Genomic DNA, 25,109 nt, shown 5'->3' on the forward strand with positions numbered 1-25,109 from the left:
ACGCCGCCCCTTGCACCACCTGACTTGCTAGACGCTGTCCGCCCCTCTCCTCCCTGCCATACTGTAGAGCTGTACCCCTCCTCTGTGCCCCTCAGCATCCCGCCCGCTGTACATCTGTTCTGTTGCTTCTCAAAGCTAGGTCTGCGCTGAATAAAGACCATAATATTATAATAATAATGACAATACCTAAGAATGTGTCCTTACTCTATTCATGGAATTCCAGAGGCTCATCCCACTATTGCGATGAAGACGGATTGCTTGATTCTTGCTTTGTTCTCAGTTTTACCTCTGCAGGAAACTTGGATGCTTGACTCCCTGGAATTTCACAGCAGTCTCCATTCGTGCCCCTGTTGGACGCCGGACAGGAGGATTTGTAAACTCAGTGAGCAATATATGGAAAATTAGTAAACTGAATCTTAAATCCAATATGGTATTAGCGAGCTTTGTAACCACAAACAATGATAAGTCAGAGATCATATGCTTATTAATGTATATGGTCCACCGGGGATGGCAAGGCTCAAAGCCAATCTCAAGCTAATTTGATATATTTTAAATACTTGTCTGTCCTCCTCGCCAATATTTATTGGTGGTGATGGTTCTGCACCCTTAGGTATAGCACACAACAATTCAAAAGTCCTTTCCTGGGCTTCTGCACTCTATCAGCATGGATTCCAGATGCTGAATGGTTGCCTTCCATGTGACTTTCCTCGTAGATGCATGAGATTTGAACACAAATCCGCAATAGGATTGATTATATTTTTGCAAACTCAGTTGGTATAAATATGGTCAGTGACATGGCCATTGTCTTTAGACACAAGAGTGATCATATGCCACTTTGTGTTGAGTTAGATCTTTCTCCCGTCCCACTTCATTGACATGGCCATTGTCTCTAGAGACGAGAGTGATCATATGCCACTTTGTGTTGAGTTAGATCCGTCTCCCGGACCAATTCATTGACATGGCTATTGTCTCTAGAGACGAGAGTGATCATATGCCACTTTGTGTTGAGTTAGATCCTTCTCCTGGCCCAATTCATTGACATTGCCATTGTCTCTAGAGATGAAAGCGATCATAGGCCACTTTGTGTTCAGTTAATCCTTCTCCTGGCCCATTCATTGACATGGCTATTGTCTCTAGGGACGAGAGCGATCATATGCCACTTTGTGTTGAGTTAATCCTTCTCCTGGCCCATTCATGGACATGGCTATTGTCTCTAGAGACGAGAGTGATCATATGCCAGTGTGTGTTGAGTCAGATCCTTCTCCCGGCCCAATTCATTGACATGGCTATTGTCTCTAGAGACGAGAGTGATCATATGCCACTTTGTGTTGAGTTAGATCCTTCTCCTGGCCCAATTCATTGACGTTGCCATTGTCTCGTGAGATGAAAGCGATCATATGCCCCTTTGTGTTGAGTTAGATCCTTCTCCCGGCCCAATTCATTGACATGGCCATTGTCTCTAGAGACGAGAGCGATCATATGCCCCTTTGTGTTGAGTTAATCCTTCTCCCGGCCCAATTCATTGACATGGCCATTGTCTCTAGAGACGAGAGCGATCATATCCCACTTTGTGTTCAGTTAATCCTTCTCCTGGCCCATTCATTGACATGGCTATTGTCTCTAGGGACGAGAGCGATCATATGCCACTTTGTGTTGAGTTAATCCTTCTCCTGGCCCATTCATGGACATGGCTATTGTCTCTAGAGACGAGAGTGATCATATGCCAGTGTGTGTTGAGTTAGATCCTTCTCCCGGCCCAATTCATTTACATGGCCATTGTCTATAGAGACGAGAGTGATCATATGCCACTTTGTGTTGAGTTAGATCCGTCTCCCGGCCCAATTCATTGACATGGCCATTGTCTCTAGACCGGCTAATTTGTAATGAGGCCCATTGTCTTTGCGATATTGTGGCAATAAGACCCGAGGCGGCGGGCCAATACCGCCCAGGTATGATATGATCGTTTATTTATGATATGATATGATATGATAGATAATGCCCCCGGGGCCGTAGTTACAGGCCCATGCATTACCGTGGGCTGTATTGGCACACCGCCATTAACACCCCGGCCCGTTAGACCGGGGTACTAATGGCATTGTTTTCTGTTTCGCGCGTTTCGAAACAGAAAAAAAAAGTGAAAAAAAATGCCCGCCGGGGAAGGGAAAACGTAGTCCGTTTTCCCTTTCCATGGCAGCCATCAGGAGTGGACGCGCTGGGAACAGAAGGGTTCCCAGCGCGTTCGCTCCCAAGATCAGAAGAAAAAAGAAGGTAAGTGGGGTTGGGAGGGCAGAAGGGAGGGGAAGAGGGAGGGGAAGTAAGAAAAAAAAATAAAAAGTACTGCAGTCTCCGGAGGGGGACGATGGAAGCCTCCAGCCGTGTGGAGGCTTGGAGCGGGGATGGCCCTGCTCCAAGTCTCCACACGGCTGGAGGTTTCCATCGTCCCCCACCGGAGACCGCGGGATAGAAGGTAGGTAGGGTGGGAGGAGGGAGGAAAGGGGGAAAAATGTCTTACCTGAGTCCCTGGCGGGGGGCGAAGGAAGCCTCCAGCCATGGGGAAGCTCGGAGCAGGGCCATCAGAGTACAGAGAACAGAGTACCCGGCACGCACGGTGTACAAGGGAATACCATGTGGTATGGCTCGTAAATGTGACAATCGCCACGCTGTATTCCCGTTGCGCCGCGCGTGCCGAGTGCTAATAATCAATCGATCCTTAGACTGAGCATAACTTTGCAATGTGGCCAACAGCCTTTGTAGACCAATGGCTCTCTGACACAGAAGGACCCGATCCTCACACGTGAGAGATCCCAAGCGTGGAGGCAAACCCCTTCCTGATGGAGATTTATCGCCCATATCCGAAATCAATGAACTCAATATAACTGGCGGTAAAATGCAGCCTTGCTTCAATCCGTGATCAGTCAAAACCGGCTCAGAGAGTTTCCCGTCTCTACTCAACCTAACTCCTAAAGATGTAGAAAGGGGCGACAACTCCATTTCAATAGCTTGGACCATAAGAGATCGGTCTATGCTGTCAAAGGCAAGAGCAAAATCCACAAACACCAGACATAAAGAGGAGCCCTTGCCTAAAGTAGTGCCCGCACCCTTAACAAACCCAGACTAGACACCATTAGAGGCCCAGAGAATAAGGTGCTCCACACCAGGGAAGCAAAGGTTGTACTCGGGCGTCCAGCAGCGCAATTGACCTGTCCTTTCTGGGATTAAGCCTATAGATGAGACTATTATAGAGGCTGTCCAAGAAGCAGGAAGGCGTAGTTCCTTACGTAATCGCCTTACAAATATTAAATTTAATACTAGCCCCCAAGGTAGGAAGACTCCTCAATCTATTATTTGGCGAATTTCCAAGCCCAGGGCACAGAATTTCTTACTTTTAACAATTAAAAAGTAAACATTAAAATCAAAAAACAAGGACCAAGTGGTAGAAGCTGGAATAGGAGTTTCACATTCTGGGATGGAAGCCCTGGACTTGACCTGCTGGAAATGAAGAAGCCAGCCCTTTTCAGCGATAGGGTTAGTTTGAAGTGATAATGGCAAATCCGATGAGCTAATCCTCCAGAGGTCAGGCCGCTGCTGTGAGATCAAGGATCCAGCAAAGCTACAGAATCTTTCTGAAACATTAAGGCTTTTTGTCCATGAAAGCCAATTTTTATGGCGCTGTTTAATTGTTCTCGCTTCAGTATATTTGGGATAGGAAGAGACTTTCCCTAAAGACCTTATACCCGCTCACGAGTACCTATTATTCTTTTGAATTTCCTTATCAAAGACGTGCCTCCCTTTAGGCAGGATCTTTAAAGATCCCGATATACAGTCATAAAATTACCCCAAGACTGACAGGTAAATTATTCAGGGAGAAAATACTCAGTCCCCCCTCAATCCCAGCTGCTGCTTGCAAACATCTATTAAACTCCTGAATCGTTGTACCAGTCTAAATAAGTATAGCCTATTCCTATTCCAGGATAGCCTCAAATAACCGGCATCACAACAAGTTTCCAGCTATTGTTTTCCAGAAGAAAGAATGCAAGCTAACCACAACCAGTCATTGTCTCCTCCCACTGTCCTGGTATTTGAATTATTAATGCAAACCTTTCTGCCTTGTGAGTTACCCACCAGGCAAGTAACTGAAAGAGGGGGAAGGTCTGCACCCAAAACAGCATCTTCTCCTCTCCTTCTCTGGGGGTGGGGGGGGGGATGCCTGATGCTCAGACACATAGGGGGTGTTAACCTCCAACAAATCATAACCTTAAGGTCGCAGTTTATCCGCTTCAGCCACAAACAGCTGGGCTACCAGGCTAGACCTCATATGCAAGAACACACGGCCAAGATCAAAATCATTAACAAACTCAACTTTTATGATATCAGAGGAGGCAACTTCATCTAAACTTACAGCAGACCCGAATCAAGCAAGTAAATTAGACCTGTTGAGAACAATAACATCCCTAGAAATTTAATAACAAACAAGTACAGGACAGGACTTTGGAATCCAAATAATTGTGATTAAGCTGCTTCTGTGCAGACAATTCACCAGTGGGATTCTTCACTAAGGATGTACACCTTTGTTCCAGGGTTACAAAATGGTCTTCCCTTATACTCATAGATTTTTCCAGAGATGATTGTTTAGTCAGTTGGTTTGAGCTTAAAACTAGACGAGATTGTACTGAACTGCCTGCTGCAGCCCTCTTCACTTGAGTAACTAATGGCAACGCAGCATCACCATATCCATTAAGATTTTCTTCCATAGACTATGTGGACATACTCAATAGAAGGTCCTCCGCTTCCTCTGGCTGCTACTCAATCAGTTCTATTACCTCATTGGAAGGAGGACCATAATCATTTGTGACATTTACTTGCTCACGAAACATCGATGGAATAAATTTAACATTAGAACTTCCAACCCCATGATCAATCGCCTTCTTGGAATCAGATAACGTGGCCATCTTCTATGGGCTCTCCCCCTTCTCCTTCATCTGAAGCCAGAAACCTTGGAGTCATCTTCAACTCCTCTTACCTTCCTCCCTCATATTCAGGAGCTTGCCAAGAAGTCCCACCTTCACCTCCACGTCCTCAAAGGAATTCTCCCTTTCCTCACTTTCCCCCAGAAGCTGAATGTCTCCAGAGCTCTGGTTCTCTCTAGGCTAGACTACTGCAATAGGTATTTTCTTAATCTACCCTCTTCTTTTCTACAACCCTTCCTGCTAATCCAGGGTAGGACTGCGAGGCTTATCCTTGGCCTCAAGCCCAGGGACCGCATCTCTCCAGCCCTAGAAAGTCTCCACTGGCTCCCAGTTGCTGCAAGAAACAAATTAAAATCCCTCTGCATCATCCATAAGGCTGCCTGGGGTCGGGGACCACGCTATCTACAACTGGCTCTCACTGAATACTCTCCCTCCAGATCTACATGTTCCTCTGGCACCAACTCTCTGTGTGTCAAGCACTTCGCTAAACAGAGAGCTGGTGTCTGATCTCTTTCCTCAGCAGGCTCCCTCCAATGGAACAGCCTCCCCCTTCCTCTTGAGCCGGATCACCTCAAATTCCATAAGCTCCTCAAGACCTTCCTTTTCTCCTCCCCGTCCTCCCTCCTCTGGTAAGCCCCACAGTTGCTGAGATAGGTGACCAGGGCGCTTATGTGTCCTCCTGGGTCCGGGCCTCCCACACTCAATCGCCTTCAGCTTCCTCCGCTCCCAGCCCTTGCCGTGGCACCCACTGGCCTATGTCACCATAGGCCGGCACTTACTTATTTATTGGTGGCTGACCCCTCCCACCAAGTCACTTAACAGCTGCTTATTCCCTAGCACTTGCCTCTTTGGTACACCTAGCACTTACCCACCCCTCACCCCTTCTCTCTCTCTGCACTTGCACCTTCTGAATGCTCACAAGGCCTAGTAGGTCCGCCTCTATCTGTCCTTGTCATATTTGCTTTTCTTCCCATGTTCCCTCCCTGTTGCCCTGTGGGTGCTTTGAAACACAATCTACTTGATGTATAAGCAGCTTACAAAAGCGCAATTAATAAAATAAATAAATAACTTAAGAACTCCCTTGAACCGCAATTGTTAAAACCAGTAGAGGATTTCCTATCTGTACTCTTTTTTGGGCCCCTTTTTGCCTCCTTGTGTTATCCTTTGCTGCTGCTAGAAAATGGAGTCAATCAATTCTTCATTCACATTTTCTGAAGCATTAGGAGCCGCCTGTATTAGACTTGACTGCAAACCATCATGACTTGCCACTCCCTCAGCCTGCACCTTATCCTCATCGGAAGAGGTAAATGACGAGGCCGAAGGCAAGTTAGGGGGCTGCAGTATTTCAGCAAGAAGAAGATTAGAATCCTGCTCATTAAAAGGAACCTTCTTCCCCTTTGACGCTACAATGAAACCCTCAATCACAGATTGTTAGGCAGAAACCTGTGCAGTTCCCTTAGGGACCACTGCAAAAGGCTTAAGACTACAGGTATAGCAGTAAACCCAATTGGTAGCAGTCTGTACCACCCAGATTTACCTGGTAGCTGTGGCTGAGCAGTTGGACTTCTTTTAAGATGAGTTAGGCAGTATGTAGAGTATACACAATAGGTACAGAGATACAGTAGCACAAGCAAACACTGACCAGAGCTTTGGTGTAAAAGTATATAATTATTTATTTAAAGACACACTTGTAAATTACACTAGCACACAAAGAGGTAAGTAAATTCAACACACAGTCACTATTATATATAAATACAAACCTAATTACTTATTAGACAAGTCTTAGTGAGAAACACCACTTATTTTCAGACAGAGGTGAGCGCTTAACATAAGATGGCACTCTAATAAGTTATAGAAAAAGGGAGGGAAAAGGCAAAGTTATGAAAGCACACAATTTCAATACCTTTCAAAGAACCACAGTGAGGCAGGTTAGGCAAAGTCTACTGGAGAGCAAGGAAGTTCAAATGCCAGGCCCACTCTTAGAGAGAGCAAGCGAAATGTGTCCAGGATCACACAGTGGGGTTATGCCCAAAGAGTCTTGGTAGATAGTTCAGAAAAGATTGAGATCAAGTCAGGAAAAGTTAGTTAACAGGCCCCAGGCTAACCCAGGTTAGAAAGTCGAGGATTTACTGTAGAAGCCAGGCGGGACACAGTACCTGAAAATGGGAAGAACACTCCAGCGGGGCAGTTGTTCCTGGCAGCGGTTGCAAGTCAGTGTTCCGTCCAGAGGAAGAGGAGGTCTCGTTTTGGAGGAAAGCTGAAGGTCGTTGCACTGCCAGGGAAGAAACCAGCCGCAGAGTTTCCCAGTTACAAGGTACTACCCTTTTCTTCGCGGTAGTGGTAAACCGTGGTATTCCGGTTGCTGGGGTGCTTGGCACAGGCAAGGCGGCCACGAGATGGTCCAGGAAGGCGAAAAGACGGTTATCCCGACCAGTCAAAGCAAGAAGACTCTGCGGGCTGGAGATCTCCTCTGTCGTCGGGAAAAGTGGTGAGACGGTTCAGCAGGGCTCCACTGGTGGTGTCATCGTTACAGGTTGGCTCGGCTTCTCCCTCCTCGGATTCTTTAGGTTCTGTGGCGACTTCTGAAGTTCCAGTCCCCAAAGCCCTGCTTTTATGCAGAAAACCCCCATTCATTCAGCCTAGCTGTCACTCAAACATGCTACGTGGTGAGCCGGGCGGCTCACCACTTGGGCCAATCACACAAGAGTGCGACTTGAGTTGCCGAGGCAACTCAGTCCAGGGTGCCTAAACCCCCTTCCACACCCCCTGTGGTAGCCAGACAGAGTGGCACCACTTTTGGAGGCTTCTGTGGAGAAGCCCGCCAAAAGGTGGAACAAAGGGCTCAACTTGGGTTGGAGTCACAGAAGCGAACACAAACGCCATTTTGGAACCAAGTTTCGGCAAAAAATACCAACTGGTGAATTTATATTAATTTAATAAACTGGCGGTATGTTTGAGGTTATTTTAAAACATGGTAGCCTCAAACAATGGGAAAATCCCATAGGAATATATTCACGGTCGAATATAAAAAGTAGTATCCACTGACACCAGCCAAAACTCGGTCGGGGGGGACTGGACAGTGCCCCCTCGAACAACAGACCCCGGGGCAATCGAATTACCCCGACCAGTACATCCAGAATATGATGGTTTGTACTGGTTTCTGTTCATAATTTGGGACTAGTAAAGCCAATGGTGACTTTACGTGTCCTGGGAGACAGTAGTCAGTCCCAGGGTATGGAGTCTATGTTTGGGGGTCGCTACGACACCCCTGGATTACGGCACAGAGGGTGCTGTGTAACCCACATACCAAAAACACATGAAGCCCTATGGGGTAAAGGACCACATAGCCCATAGAACACATTCAAAGTCAAAGGAACACCTCAAATCATGCCTAAGAGTGGGAGAAAAATAGTCTCACTCTTAGCAGGAGAAAAAAATAAACCCCAAAAATCCAGCAAAGCTGCTGGGGGACTCACTAGGTTTGGGAAATTTGCCTTAACAGAGAATTCTCCCTAACACAGATACTTTCGGGTTTAGCGTATTTGCAAAAGTTCCTGATCAGGCAAACTCCAATTAATATTCTCATAAAGGTGAACCAGTGAATTAAGAACCAAAATTACGGCAGATATTGTTGTTGCTCCTAAGGAGGGCTTGATATTCAGAGAGGTTGAGGGCAAGTCATTCACATGGAAATCCTAAACTAATCCTGGAGCTAGTTCCATATTATCGTGGAGGCATTCAGTTGAACGGTCGGCCTTTAAAGGAGTAGTATAATTCTTTTCTGGTGCAGACTTTCAACATGATAATAAGCCTGCGGCTGAAATGTCAGTTGTTGGAACAGAGTCAAAGCCCTCAGAAATCAACACATGTGGGGGGCCCTGAACTCCTTTAGAGTCTTTTAAGTCCTTAAGAGCGGGGAATAATGTTTAGCCTGCGAGCTCACCAGACAATCCGTATAAGATACAGGAAGTTTGGGAGTTAAAGGACATGCTGAGACAATCAGCTCTCATTCTCAGGGAGGGTAAAGGTATTTACTATGATGGTCCTAACTTCTGGGAGAGAATCTATTGAGCCAATTGACGGAAGCGCTTCTGACACAGTGGCCTCACCTGCAAAGTCACCAAGAGCCTTGCTGCGAAGAGAATAACTCCAAGATATACCAGCAATATCTTTAACAGACTCACCCGGGATTTCTTCGAGCTGCAAATCTTTCACTGGCATGGGCATGTGTCACATGAGAGCCACAGCTTGATGTTCTTTCATTGTGCACCCACAACCCCCTCCAATGCCTGCAGACACGCTTCACAGTGCACTTAACATTTGTGCGCTACGCGCTGTGCTTGAAGTTTTAAATGTTCCACCTGACCAGGTGAGTAAGCAGCACTCCGAACCTCCAGTCAATACGAATGCATAGTAGATTTCCAGATTCACAGCTGCATTGAGCAATGTCTACTCTGCAAGACTGCAGACGCGCTTCACAATGCACTTAACATTTGTGCGCTACGCGCTGCGCTTGAAGTTCTAAACGTTCCACCTGACCAGGTGAGTAAGCAGCACTCCGAACCTCCAGTCAATACGAATGCGTAGTAGATTTCCAGATTCACAGCTCCATTGAGCAATGTCTACTCTGCAAGACTGCAGACGCACTTAACACATCATAGAATTTATTCTTCTGGGTTGGGATTACAACTCAAATTCTATATTGTTCACAGGAATGTATCATTAATCAGATTAATCAGATAGGTTGGATTGATGTATTAGGGATTTTTTGACTACTGTATCAGAGTCCTGAGGAAGAGCAAGACTTGGAACATGTGTTGGCTCGACAGTTTAAGTGTATAAATGATGGCTGAGTAGCCAATTTCACACAATTATTATTGTATTAAAATGACACATGTTTGGGAAATCGCTGAAAGGGCATTGAGGTTCTTAATTAAATGTTCCTTTCAACTAGAGATTGGAACCCATGTGCACAAGACACTGGGATCTTAGCAAAGCACCAAAAATTAAACAATACATTTTTTTTGGGGAGGTTAAGTTAGAAACCAAGGTCCTGTTGTTTTCTTTTGTGAGACACGTTTTGGAACCGTCTCACAATATTGGATTCACTGTGACCCCCTTAATATAATTTAGCCTAGCAGAGAGCGCCTAATTATATTCCTGCCTCGTTGTTCAAACAGCTCTGCGCCCAGCCCTGCTAATTCCCTACAATCTGTGGTGTCCATTCTCATTGTCCTAGACAGATGGACATTCATAGCAACATTACACACACTCTCTCTGCTCAGGAATGGAAGCATCTGGTTACAATGGAAGGTTGAATTTCCTTTTAAAACTGTCCTTGCAGGATAGTACTGACCCCGGGGTTACACTACAACGTAAGAGACACTTTTAGAAACCCTTCTGACTAGCTTCCATCACCGACCCCAACCAGAGCGCAGATACAGTGGTCACCTTGAGGCCAGCAGAGTTTCAATAAAGGCTCTGGTCCCACACCTCAATCGCTCATAGAAATATCGTGCTCTCCACATGGGACCTCAATGTACCGTTCTCTAGTAACATGGCATCCTATGGCTTACCACATCCTCTCTATCGGCAGATGGAGGGGGGCAATAGAAAGATAGATAGGGCTTCTCCCCTCTAAGAGGAGGGAGGGTCAAATACAAAAATGAATAGCAGAATAAACAGATAGACATGACTTCACCTCTCCAGCAGGTCCTTTCTCAACTGGCTTCCATGGGGCAAGGTGATCAGTTCTAGACCTGAACTGACCCCCATCTTCCTTTGTTGCTCCTGAGACACCCCTCGGATTCTAGCCACCTGCAATAATTACACAGCTCAGTTTCAAGGCTTCGTCAATGTGAGACAGTCTCTACAGAACAAAAGGCAACCATAGAAGGTCAGACATGGGCATCAGAGAGTCAGGAAGCATCTAGTAGATCCGACACAGGCATAGGAAAGTCACAGGTCTAGCAGAGAAGATGCAGGCATTGGAGATTCAATACAGGTCAAGTAGATCAGATGCAGGCATCGAAGAGTGAGGACAGGTCTAGTAGGGCAGACACAGGCATAGAAGAGTCACGGGTCTAGCAGAGAAGATACAGGCATTGGTGATTCAATGCAGGTCAAGTAGATCAGATGCAGGCATCGAAGAGTGAGGACAGGTCTAGTAGAGCAGACGCAGGCATAGAAGAGTGAGGACAGGTCTAGTAGAGCAGACAAAGGCATAGAAAAGTCATGGGTCTAGCAGAGAAGATACAGGCATTGGTGATTCAATGCAGGTCAAGTAGATCAGATGCAGGCATCGAAGAGTGAGGACAGGTCTAGTAGAGCAGACACAGGCATAGAAGAGTGAGGAAAGGTCTAGTAGAGCAGATGCAGGCATAGAAGAGTGAGGACAGGTCTAGCAGAGCAGACACAGGCATAGAAGAGTGAGGAAAGGTCTAGTAGATCAGACGCAGGCATAGAAGAGTGAGGACAGGTCTAGCAGAGCAGACACAGGCATAGAAGAGTGAGGATGGACAACACAGACACCGGCAGAGGAGACCCAAGATGGGTCTAGTAGAAGAGACACAGGCGCAGGAGAGTCAATAGAGGACAAATAGATCAGACGCAGGCTAAGAATAGTGGATACATGTCAAGTAGACCCAACACAGGCACAGGAGAGCCAAGACGGCTCTAGTAGAACAGACACAGGCAGAAGAGAGTCAAGACAGGTAAGGTTGATCAGAAGCCGGGATAGAAGAGTGAAGATGGGACTAGCAGAGCAGGCACGAGCCATGATATGTGGAGAAGTGACAGGATATGCAGAAGAGAGCCAGGATAGGCACAAGCATGTCTAGTAGAGCAGTCATGGGCATAGGAGAGTCACTACACAGACACAGAAGAAGGAAGACAGCTCTAGTAGAGCCAACACCGGGAAAAGAGAGTCCAGATAGGACTAGTAGAGCATACACAGGCATAGGAGAGTCATGACAGGTCTACTAGAATAGACACAGGTATAGGAGAGTCAAGACCGGTCTACTAGAGCAGACTGAAGAGAGTCAAGACAGGTGTAGTAGAGCAGACACAAGCATAGGAGTAACAGTAGAGTCTAACAAAGCAGACACAAGGCATAGGAGAGTTGAGATATGTCTACTAGAGTGGACACATGCATAAGAGAGACAACACAGGTCTTCCAGAGCAGACACAAGCCAGGAGGGTCAAGACAGGTCTACTAGAGTAGACACGGGCATAGGAGAGTCAAGATATGTCTACTAGAATAGACACAGTTATAGGAGAGTCAAGAAAGGTCTACTAGAGCAGACTGAAGAGAGTCAAGATAGGTCTAGAAGAGCAGACACAGGTATAGGAGAGACAACACAGGTCTACCAGAGCAGGCAAGAGCTAGGAGAGTCAAGACATGTCTACTAGAGCTGACACAGGAGAGTCAAGATAGGTCTAGTAGAGCAGGCATAGGCATAGGAGAGTCAATACAGGTCTACTAGAGCAGACACAGGCATAGAAGAGTCAAGACAGGTCTACTATAGCAGACACGGGCATATCAGAGTCATGACAGGTCTACCAGAGAAGACACGAGCCAGGAGAGTCAAGACACCTCTACTAGAGCACACAAGAGCCAGGAGAGTCAAGATATGTCTAGTAGAGCAGTGACGGAGAGTCAAGATAGGTCTAGTAGAGCAGACATGGGCATAGGAGAGTCAAGACGTGTCTACCAGAGCAGACACAGGCATAGGAGAGTCAAGATAGGTCCAGTAGAGCGGACAGAGGCATAGGAGAGTCAAGATAGGTCTACTAGAGCAGACACACACCAGTAGAGTCAAGACAGGTCTACTAGAGCTGACACAGTCATAGGAGAGTCAAGATGGGTCTACTAGAGCAGACACAGGCATAGGAGAGTCAAGACTGGTCTACTAGAGCAGACACAGGCATAGGAAAGTCAAGACTGGTCTACTAGAGCAGACACAGGCATACTAGAGGCATGCCATGTCTACTAGAGCTGACATAGGCATAGGAGAGACAAGACAGGTCTACTAGAGCAGACCAAAGCCATGGGAGACAAGCCGTGTCTAATAGAGCAGACACAGGCACAAGAGAGTCAAGATAGGTCTAGTTGAGGAGACACAGGAATATGAGAGAAAAGGCAGGTCTAGTAGAGCAGACATGACCAGCATATGCAGAAGAGAGCTAGGATAGGCAGAAGAGACCCCAGATAGGCAGAAGACATGTCTCAGAAAGCAGACATGGTACTACATGGTACTATGATTGTCAAGACTGGTCTAGTAGAAGAGGCACTGACATAGAAGTAGGAGACCAGAAACAGTCCCATGAGAGCAGAGACTGGTTCAGGAAAGTGGCCAATGGTCTATGAGAGTTGGCAAATGCTTGGGAGAGAGGCCAACAACAGGCTTGGGAGAACCACAAGACAAATATGAAAGCAAAGAAAGAGCAAGAGAAGTGAAAAAAGACCAAGAGACTAAGCAGAGCATAGGAGAGCTTAGTTAGACTTAAGGGAGATAACATGGGCAACCTAGTATAGGACTACAAAACCTGAGACTTGGCTAAAAAAGGTAACATAGGCTTGCGGAAGCATAGAGAATGTAGGAGAGCTGAGAATGGGCTAGAAGTATCACAGCAATGATAAGTAAGCACTGTCAACGATAAGTAAGCACTGTCAACGATAAGTAAGCACTGTCAACGATAAGTAAGCACTGTCAAGGATAAGTAAGCACTGTCAACGATAGGCAAGCACTGTCTCCTCCCCATGTAGTTCCCTAGTAAAATTGCAAAATATGGGCCTACGTAGGAATGTGGGCGTGCCTGCGAGAACCCCTGCAAACGCCACGCGATTTGAATTAGGCTTGGGGCACATCTCCCTTTTAGTTGAGCAGCAGTTCTTGGATTTTCTTTCTAAGTCTCCGCCAGGAACTTTAATTTCCGGCTGCTGTGAGAGGGTTTAGCCGCCATATCTTAAGGACAGTGACGATGATTTGCTGGAGATTGAGGACTGAGGATGACAGGGCGCTGAGGTGGAAGTGAGATCTTTTAGGAACGCATAGTCGAGTTGCCTTCATTACAATATGAACTTGCCTCAATGCACCCGAAACTCGCCCAGCAATAGTCAAATTACATGTTCATGAGAGCCGTAGAGTATTGCTAATGGCCCGAACCAATGTGTTACCTTTGCGAGCAAGAGACCCTTGTTTGAGATTAGGGAAGATTTGTCCCTGCGGTTTAGAATGTTAGGGGGATTTTGTCCATTCGCACCCGTGAAGGGCACTCAGTCAATCAAGTGGCCTCAAAATGTCCTGCTTCCCCATCGCACCCCCTCTACTTAACGGCGGGACCGGATCATTGCACTCCATTGCCATATGGCGGCCATCTTGTTTTTTTCTCTTCTTCATTTTACTTCAGGAGATTGGCTGCGCAAGCAGTGCAGATCTCCCAATGCAAAATTGTGAAAGCCATCCGTACCCCAGTCGAAGTCCAAAGTGTGCATGGCTTATGCCCTGCCCTGCCTGTCGGGCGGACACAACTATTAACGGCTCACAACTCGAGCTACGCTTACGCCTGCCTTAACGCGGACTGGAAGCCCATTAAAGGCTGCCTCTGCCCTCCACGCAGGACATGAAAGATACATTTTCTAATGGTGTGTAGGTTTATAACCAATTTAAGGAAACATTTTATTAGAAATAATATAAGAACATGTTCAGGGGCGATGGGTTCCTTTATGAATAGCAATGAAGGCATTTCCTTTATCTGACGCAGCCGATGTTATTAAGGAATCTTTTAAAGTGATACATGTATTACAGAGCACAGGAGTTTAGTTTTGCGTGATGTATTTTTTTAGTTCTCTTCATTCGTGGAGGCTGTTTTATAGCTTGTGGTTAATGTAATTTTGAGCTGTGCTAATGGATGCAATGTCCGAATAAAGTGTTAATCTCTCTTTGCACTACTCTCGTGAAGGGAGGTAGTAGTGCTGCCATAGACTTAAATAGGGTACAGGGAGCCCCTGCATTAGAGACACAAGCATGGACCAATGCCCTCGAAATGATGCAAGGTAAGTCAGGGAATGAGGTTTAAAAAGACCTGTGATGAGTCTGATGATGTCATCCCCCCGTTCCCGGGGATGGGCTCTCCCCACGAAGTCACGAACGGCAGCTGCTACCGGACCCTGACCCTGGGGGTGACTATTTGACGGAGGATTACATGGGGGGAGGTGATCCTCAGGGGAGTGACACGACATCATCAGGCAAAACATGGTATCCATCGTTTCCCTTAGACCCTGACCACCCCTTCGTAATTCCAGAAGCCTCCATGGCATATTGTACGTTTACTCTAGAACATCCTAGGGGTACAACTGTACACAGCTTTCAGTCATTCTACCAAGTCTATTGTTTATGACGGTGCTGATAATCAGCTTAGGGTAGACCTGTCCTGTAACTCTAAGCCCTCTTTTGTCACAGGCAAGGAGAAGGGTGAGACGAGGAAGAACTCTGTTACATTCTAGCTTATGAAAACACTGAGACGAGGAAGAGGGCCCGGAGTGATGATGATTACTGGAGTGGAAAGTCAATGCCATGCTCTAGTGGTTGCAAGATAAAAGCCAGTGCCGAGGCATGTAAACACCCAGAGAAGGAAAGTAAAATGTTCCTGTTCCAAGCATCAGCTTGGAAACTGGCGAGAGCCACGGCATGCAGTGCACAGCAGATGCTGTCCTAACCTAGAAGTGAACCCCGAAGGAAGGCGAGTGAAGGCGGCGAGAGAGGGAGCCAATTCCAGCACTCCATGCCGGTCGGATAGACCAAGAAGCAGGCGGAAACGGAGGCCGTTACTGCAGAGCTCTGATAATGGGAGAAGAATGAAGAGGTGAACTGCTGACCGGCTGCTTGGCTCAGAGGTGCTGGTTAATCAGAGAAGCGCCCTGAAGAAAAAGGAAGTCGCAGCGGGAACTGGAAGCCAGGATGGGTTTTGTACCAATGCGGGGAGTGAGAACGCTCCGTGATACTGACTGGGGAAAGCCGCTTGAGACACACAAAGACAGAGGTGAGTACCAGAACGAAGTCAAGATGCTTGAGAGAATGCAGAAGTTGTTGGTGAGCCCAGTGGGGAAAGCGGGATGCCAAAGCTGAGGCAAAGAGACCCTGAAAGAGTGAATGGGTTGCCAAGTGTGGGGGGAACAAGAAATTCTCATTGGAATCAGTGTCAGCTTCATCGTCACAGTACTTCGCCATAAATTAACTAGGGGAAGACCCATGCACCCTTGTGCTAAATGAGTAGAGAAACTAGCAGGAGAGTGTACCAGGTGAAGAGCGGATCTGGGATTCACACCCATAAATAATTGTCAAAGATAACCTGGCAGGGGAGTATGCCAGGTGTTTTGCGGGTCTGGGACTCGCACCCAAGTTGTGTTCTCTTGGAAGGAGAATCATAAGGAAGACTCATACCCTTAAGGATGGAATTGTATTGAATGTGGAATCCGGGGGAAGGGAGTAATTCCCCTGGGAGCGAATTATCCTCTTGAGCTACAAAGAACGTGGTTATTTCTTTGAACGTTTTGTTTTGGTGAAGCAAATCCTGGGGAAGGGAGTCGTCCCCTTTGGAACTGTGACCAATGATTACTGGAATCTTCTTGTTGAACTTTAACATTTGAGCAACTTTTTGAACAAAAGACAATGGGCCTCATTATAAGTTTGCCGGTCCGGGAACTACGATACTGGTAAGCTTTCTGGTACCGTAGTCCCCAGACCGGCAAACTACAAATTGTGCTTGCGGGTGCCTTTCTGCCCACCAGGTCGGACCTGATGGGCAGAAAGGCAACCACGAGCACAGCATGTCGGCTGCACCGGCACCGTTATAAATGGTACCAGTGCATCTGACCTCCCCATGGGGCCGAATGGGGCCCAATGGGAATGGGGAGCATCTTTTTTTCGGTGTCCAGGAATAGGCGATTACCAGATCCAGCAGGGCCATAATGACCCCATAATTGTCCATTCCTGGGTGCCGGAAAATAAATGATAGCGCGGCAGCCGTGCTGGCTACCACCAGTGTCATAATGAGCCCCAATGCCCCTTTACACCTTAGAGTTAGTTTTAGAATGCAAGGGCTAACATAGGGTTTCGGAGACAGGACATTTTTGCTTTCGACATCTTGACCGACCCTTAGATTTGGTTGAGGTTGGGGAAATACCCTCCTAGATTAGGGACAACGAGGCACTTTCAAACAACTTCACTGTTTCAATAAAAGTCTGTAACAAGCACTATGAGCTCTCTGTGTCCACGTTTCATTCCTGGCTCCTCACAGACCCAAAATTCATGCCCGTTCAACAAACAGCCCATATGCTTTGGCCATGGGGGAGGGGGTGATGCAGGGTCCTTGACGTAGATGAGAAAGCTGCAAAAATAAAAATCTTTCTTCCTAAGGCGGAGTGATTGCAAGATGGCGGATGCATTATCAGTAGCTAGTCACTGTTGAAGAAACGGCAGCAGCCATTGGCTAGCCAGCTGAACACCATCAAACAATGACACAATGCAGGTGGAACCCAGATTTGCCAGGTCCGCATATAATGAGCAACTTTGGGCTTGATTTTGAAGCAAGTCGCTTGGTTTTTTTTACAGGTCGCTTGTCGCGGGTTTTGTCCGCTTATCGTGTCATTTAGTCGCTCATTGTTGTGAACACTTCCGTTCCCCCTGGCGGCAACTAAGAGCAGCGCTTAGAAACACCCCAATGTCAGTACCAGGCACTGTAGACAGCAGCCACTTGCCTGCTGTCTCGAGTGAGCCAGAGCCAGCTTCACCTTTGTTTTGCTGCTGCTCATCACCGTCAGTCCCTAGAGGATCCAGCCTGCAGCCTGACCGTAAGTCGCGACCCGCGCGCCCCATTCAGTATCTGAGGTAAGGTAAGTCATGTTGTTGGTCTGCTTTTTACCACTCTCTTTCTCTCGCCGTTCTCTTGCTCTCTCCTCCCTGCCTCTCTTCACACACCCTTTGCCACTCTATCTTCTCCCCTCTTTCTGTCTTTCTCTTCTGTCTTCTCTCTCAATCGCTCTCTCAAGTCTGAAAGTGCACAGGTTCACATTCTGTACGGGCCACCTGTTTGGTCCCACAGTGCGTGCCGGGAAGCCCAGGACATGTTTGCAACGGCGCTATTTCTTTCATGCTGCTTCTTTTCCAAATGTATCAATTCAGCTTTAAACCACTTCCACGGCACTGGTGATGAGTCACTTCACTGTGGGGATAAAAGCTTTACCAGTGTTGCTGAATAAATATTCTTTATAGGTGTCTCCTTGTCATTGCCCTTTTGGCTTAGGTTGCCTCCAAACCCCCTTCAGCCTCTTGTGTTCTTTGTTGGTTGTATACACTGCATCCTATGCCATATTCGTGGTCTCTCGGTGGCCCACCTATGCAAATGGCAACTCATTCCTTGTGTGACGGACTGTTTGAATAGTGCCCAGGAAGGGGTGGGAGGGTTGATAAATGTGATGCAAATTCTGTAAGATTGATCAAAACTACTATCCACATGCTGAAGGAACTGATCCAATGACCCGCACATGCTGCATTCTTTTAGAGAGCCGTTAAGTGATTTAGACCGCATTAATTCTCTTCTTGTACATGTGGAGCGTGTGCTGCTTTTCCAGCTTTGACATTGAGGTAGCGAAAATCAGAGGAAACCCCATTCCATTACTTCTGTTTCAAATGGAGGGAGTGGAGGGTAGTGATAACATGCATGTTGTTTTTCTGGGTGGTGTGAAGGAAAGGTTACAGTACATTTTGCCTGTGTATTGTCTTGACTGGACTCCTTTTACACACATGTTCTTCAATTAGGATGGCCGGACTGTCTCTGGGAAAATACGGAAAGCAATACTGCAAAGACTGGCAGAAGAGCGCAGATTTAAAGGACTGTATCCGGCCCGTCCAGGGTGGCCAAACAAAAGCAGCGTGCCGATTCTACAAGTCGGAAGTCCGTGCACACCATGTTGACCTGATGCAGCACAAAAATACAGAGAAGCACAGGAAAACTGTGTCGGGCCTGGGCCGGCGTATTGCGCAGCGCGCGCGCGGGCCTTGCGGCAATGACACGCGGGAGCCGGGAGTGTGTAGAACCTTCCTTTATTTAACTGCGGCGGCAACTGCCGAACTTCCCCCCCGCCCCTCCCCTTCCCCTGACATCACGTCCGGGACGTCCTTACGTTGCGGCCGCAACGGCGGCCGGCCCCCACATAACGATGCGGGCGGGCTGACATCTCCCCCCTTTTTAACATGAGGGGTGCTCCTATCTCCTTACCCCATTTCTTCTATCAGGCGGAGCGGCTTGATGCGACTCCTCTGAGGGCGTCTCACCCCGCACGGTGTCGAGCAGTCTCTGGCAGGGGTTGCACTGTCCTTTTCTGTCTCCGACTCCTCGGCGTCTCCTTGGTATGGTTCCTCTGAAAGGCCATTTCCGTCACTGTCTCTGTCCCATTCCCACCGCTCTCCATGATGGGGCCTTACCCGCTTGAACTGTGAACTATTTCAGGTTATGGACGTGCAGTCGCTTCTTTGTGCTGTGACCATTGTTCCTTTCTTATGAGTGATGATGAGGGGGTCGGGTGCGAACGTCGCTTCTTCCTTCCTATGCTTGGGTTGTCTGACCCATACCTCATCGCCTGGCTGCATGGGATTTTCTCTCGCCCTTCTCTTTTTGTCTGTTGCTTCCTTCATTTGCGCCTTGTTCCTCTCGTCGTTGACTCTTGCTTCTCGTTCAAGGCTTGTCACACCCTTGGGTCTTGGGTCCTATGGTAGCCTTGTGGTGATCGGCCTCCGGAATAGCAGGTCTGCCGGGCATATGCCGGTGGTGCTGTGTGGCGTGTGACGATACTCCCTGAGCAGTTGATTGAGAGTCTGCTCGAAGGGTTTGTTTTGGATATGGGCAATTTGTAGTGTTCTCTTGATGTTGGTCATGAATCTTTCGACCATGCCATTTGCCTGAGGCCATCGGGGTGTTATCCTTTGGTGTTGGAATCCCATGTATCGTGCAAACTTTTGAAACTCGTGGCTTATGAAGGTGGGGCCGTTGTCTGACTTTATGACTTTGGGAATCCCGTACGCTGACAGCATCCGGTCGAGGGCGGGGATAATACTCGATGTTGCGCTGCTGTCCACAACGGGACCTCGTAATAAAGCGGTAAGGGTTTACTGGTACCGGTGCCCTTACCGGTACCGGTGTCCTTACCGCATTCCGTGTAATGAGGCGCAATGTAATTTCTAAAGAGCAGGAGCTGAGTGTGAAAGGGAAATGCAGAGAATTTCTTTTTGAGGCTGCGAAAAACTCCCCAAAATGTTGCTGTGTGGAAGTCCATTGCCGCGTTCTCACCATCTGTGATGCTGTCGCAGGCAAAACCCGCCCTCTCGGATATATCCACGCTGAAGCTGTTCAGAGGAGATGTGGGGTTGTTGGACAACCAGTATCGAGCGGTATCTTTCCAGGGCAGGCGACTGAGTTCTGGGTGGAAGCTTTCAATGTTACAGATGCCAGTGCGGAGCGGTGCTTCAAAGGACTGGCCTTGTTTGCCCTGGCATTACCAGCAATGCCACTAAGGCATGCAGACGTTGAGCCAGTGTTCTCACAGGTGGACAGCAAACACTCAGCAGCATTCTGAACGTTGGTTTTGGGCCGCGAAGACTAGCAATTTGCTGTTTGAATTTTACGCCAAGCACAGAAATGCTGAAACGTTTTAATCAGCATATCTACACGACTGGAGAGGAAAAGAACATGGAGCAGGAAGCAGATGATGGTCTGTTACACTTCCCCGGACATATTTACTAGATCAGCGGCGGGCCAGAGAGGTGACGGGCCAGAAGACCCTTCACAAGGTCCTGTGACCGTGAGCCCTCATCCCTGACCCCTCGCGCTGTTCTATCATTACCCCAGAAACTTCCTTGCAGTCACGACTGCACCCCACTACCTATACTCCTATACTATGCTACCTACACTCATCCCTTTCTCTTGCTGAGCCTCTGGTACAACTCGCGGTGGCAAACCCCATCCGCGCTGAGACACTCTATGCCCATACCACCGCCTCTGGCTCCGGTGACCCGTAAGGTGATTCACTGCCAATCCGCCCGTATCCCTCATGATTGGCCTTAACCTGCACTGCTACTTTGTTATATGCCTGTGACTGGCCTTACCCTACACTGCCGCTTGCCTGTCATTTGCCCGATCTGCATTGTTATATGCCTGTGACTGGCCTTAACCTGCACTGCCACTTGCCTGTCATTTGCCCAATCTGCATTGTTATATGCCTGTGACTGGCCTTAACCTGAACTGCCACTTGCCTGTCATTTGCCCAATCTGCATTGTTATATGCCTGTGACTGGCCTTAACCTGCACTGCCACTTGCCTGTCATTTGCCCAGTCTGCATTCTTATATACCTGTGACTGGCCTTACCCTACACTGCCACTTGCCTGTGATTTGCCCGATCTGCATTCTTATATGCCTGTGACTGGCCTTAACCTGCACTGCCACGTGCCTGTGATTTGCCCAATCTGCATTGTTGTATGCCTGTGACTGGCCTTAACCTGCACTGCCACGTGCCTGTGATTTGCCCATGATCTGTCGCTAATATCCGTACTGCACCGCCCTCATTTCCCATGTCTCACCCCAACACTAGTAGGCATTACTTTCATATCACTCACCCCGGACACCGCTGAACTGCCGTAATGATCACTTACTGAACTGAAGTGCCGCAAGTACGCACTCCTCAAGTGCACGGCAGCGCGTTTTTCAATGAGTAGCTCTACTGCCTAGTTACTTGCTTCTTACTCCTCATGCTCCTCTCCTACTGACACTGATACGGCCTCGCTTACCTCACTATCGTACCTCATACTCTCCCACTCAATCTGACTTGCTTGACGCCCGGGTCAGTCGTTACAGCTGTAATTGGCACACTGTCCCTGTGACCCCCTCAACCTTGCTCAGACTCTGTTGGCACTGCCATTATGCTTTGTCCACACACACCCCACGCCGCCACTCATCATCTTGCATTACGCCTCCTCCTCGACTTAACTGTACTGACAGTGGCACTATCATTCCACAGTTACGCCACACCTGCAACTTCACCACACACCAGGTCCCTCTTACAAACCTTGCCCACCCGTGCCTCCCAGCTAAGGCTCAGCGCGCTTCCCAACACATTTAGACAAAGCTCGAGGAGCACCTTACACAACAACATGCAGCCACACCTCATTTCTGCTCCGACTCATTCTACACTCTCTACTAACCTATACCTCAATTCACCAGCCCTGTGGCTGGAACACTTTGCCACCAAACCTACACCCAACCAACCAAGCACTGCACCTTTGAGGAACCTCAGACTTGGCTCCAGACTCCCGCATGCCTCCCACCACCACACAAATACTATCTGGCACTCCAGCCCACCTCCTCCTACCGTAACAGCCTACGTCACCTCACCACCTTCACTAACTACGAACACCAATCTTGACACAAGCACGCCACCCGCTCCTATGACCCTGATCAAGGGGGCTCTGATCAATGCCAGATCACTGACTGCACACGCACTTGATATGGCTGAACTCATCCTTACACATGATCTTGACCTCATTGCCATTACTGAAACCTGGCTCCACTCTGCTTCTGGACCACTCCTGTCTCTACCTATCCCCACAGGTTATACCATCATTAGAAGCGATCGCAATACCAGTCAGACCAAAGGAGGTGGCATTGCCTTCATTCATAAAAATTCTATTAATCTCTGTATCTCCACTGCACAACAAATCACGTCAGCGGAAATACTTACATTCAAATTAGCCTTAGCCCCTAGTCAGACTATCACACTCCATCTAATCTATAGGCCTCCTTGCTGAAGACCTATCTCATATCCTTGCTGCAAATACCAAAATGAAATCTCGTGCTAGGCGACTTCAATCTTGGTCTTCGAGACCCTAATGATGCCTCAGCCCACGATATCAATAACTTACTATCCAACCTAGGCTTTATGCAACATATCGATGAGCCAACACATTCCAAGGGCAGAATCCTCGATTGGATTTCAGGTCTTAACTGCGAAATCAATGTTGATTCCAATCAACCCTGCGCCTGGACAGACCACCATCTAATCACCTTTACTATCGCTACCAAAATTAGCAGTACCACTCCTGACATCGCTCCTGCTATATCCACCGGAAACAAGAGAGACAGAGACATAACCTGTCTAAAACGACTCCCACTAATCCTTCCAGCCCTCAATGAACACGCCTCTGTATGCACTGACCCAACTGCCCTGGTAGACATGTTCAATCAGACCCTGTCAAAAGATCTATACCTCATTGCCCCTATCAAATCTAGAAAATCGAAACAGCGGGCGCACCTCAACTCCTGGTTTACACCTCAGCTGAGTATCCTTTGCAAACAAAAACGGAACCTTGAGGCACGCTGGAAAGGTAACCTCACCAAAATGAACAAAGCGAGCCACGCTGAACTACAAAGAGGCTATACTTCAAGCGAAAAAAGACATCTATAACAAGCGCATCGAACAAGCCAAATCAAATACTAAGGAGTTATTCACAATACTAAAAGAACTGGAATCCCCGGGCTCTCTCCCGACACTTGTACTAAAGACAGCATCTGGCGCGCCCATATTCAGAAGGCGCTCCTTGGTAAAATAGCTACTCTCCAAATCAAAATTAACAATAAAAAAACTAGCCTGCAGATCGACTCACAAGACAAGTCCCATCAACCCAGAACTAATACCAACCTCTACCCTCAGGAACCATTTAGCTTCTCGCCTCTCACCATCACTGAAGTAGACAATATCATTAACAGCCTTAAACCTACTAATTGCCAAGGCTACATATGCCCTGCCCCCATTATCAAGAAGGCCTTCCATAATCTAGTGCCCTTCATTACCACATTCATAAACTCTTCATTCAGCTCTGGGATTGTCCCCGACAATCTAAAGGACGCCTAAGTCATCCTGCTTCTCAAAAAACCCTCTTTGGATGCTAACATTCCCACCAACTACAGGCCCATCGCTACAGTGCCATTCTTGCTAAAAATACTTGATCCAGCTGCATATCTGCAGATCCAAGATTACTTGGAAACCAACAAACTCCTGGAACTTTGACAATCAGGGTTCCTTCCGCATCACGGAACGGAAACTGCCCTGACTGATCTTAAAACACAGATTGAGGACATTAAAGATAAGGGTAAACTTGCCCTCCTACTCCTACTTGATTTATCTGTGGCGTTCGACCTAGTAAATCACCAAATCCTCTGTCAACACCTCAAATTAACGTCCCACCTCTCTGACAAAGCTACAGCTTGGATTACCTCATTCCTGGACAACAGGTCTATGAGGGTCTTCTCCCCATCAGCAGCCGCAGAGCCCTCCCCGGTCACCTGTGGGGTACCACAAGGATCGTGCGTTTCACCCACACTCTATAATGTGTTTACGAAGACACTTTTCGATATCCTGGATTATCTGGGTGTCACCTACATGAACTATGCGGATGACACCCAGATACTCATCGATATCACTGGTGACCATATAGCCGACACACTTGCCGTTAATTCCATCTACCAAGTCATCCAAGCATGGATGGCGCAACACAAACTCTGTCTCAATGATGATAAAACAGAGCTTCTCATTTTAGGCACCCATCAAAGACTTAACACACTTGACCCCGTGTTCAAATCCTTCATCATTGATGGCAACATCATCAATGTTACAAAGGACACCAAAACCCTAGGCATTTACATCGACTCCACCCTCTCCCTCTCTAGGCAAACCAACAAAGTATCCTCCACTGTAGCGTATACGTGCAAGCTCATTACAGCCTGCCGCCCTTTCTTATCACCAGCCAACTGCACCACATTGGCCGGGACTCTGGTACTGTCTAAAATTGACTATTGCAACACGCTCTATCTTGGTACTAACCAATGCCACCTCAATAGGTTACAGATTATTCAAAACAATGCTATCAGAGCTGCTTTAAACATCCCTAGGAGCCAACACATCTCCAACAGCAGACTCAGACCTCTCAGACGAGCCCAGCCCAGCTGCCTGGCCCATAGATTTACTATCCACACACACCTCTAACAGACCTCTCAGACGGGGCCAGCCCAGCTGCCTGGCCCATAGATTTACT

The 25,109-nt window shown here is 47.7% G+C and overlaps 1 protein-coding gene across 3 annotated transcripts in view; it reads right to left on the reverse strand.

The window, feature by feature from the left end:
* The window catches only part of LOC138447910 (breast cancer anti-estrogen resistance protein 3 homolog), a 350,104-nt gene that overhangs the window by 125,570 nt on the left and 199,425 nt on the right, over positions 1–25,109 (reverse strand). For all 3 annotated transcript variants that reach the window (XM_069604426.1, XM_069604428.1, XM_069604427.1), the window contains exon 6: positions 10,669–10,784. In XM_069604426.1, coding sequence (XP_069460527.1) covers positions 10,669–10,784 — 116 coding nt within the window. The remainder of the gene's footprint in view (positions 1–10,668; positions 10,785–25,109) is intronic.

The sequence above is a fragment of the Ambystoma mexicanum genome, chromosome 3q (genome assembly GCF_040938575.1).
Source record: "Ambystoma mexicanum isolate Mex_15411 chromosome 3q, UKY_AmexF1_1, whole genome shotgun sequence".
NCBI lineage: Eukaryota > Metazoa > Chordata > Amphibia > Caudata > Ambystomatidae > Ambystoma > Ambystoma mexicanum.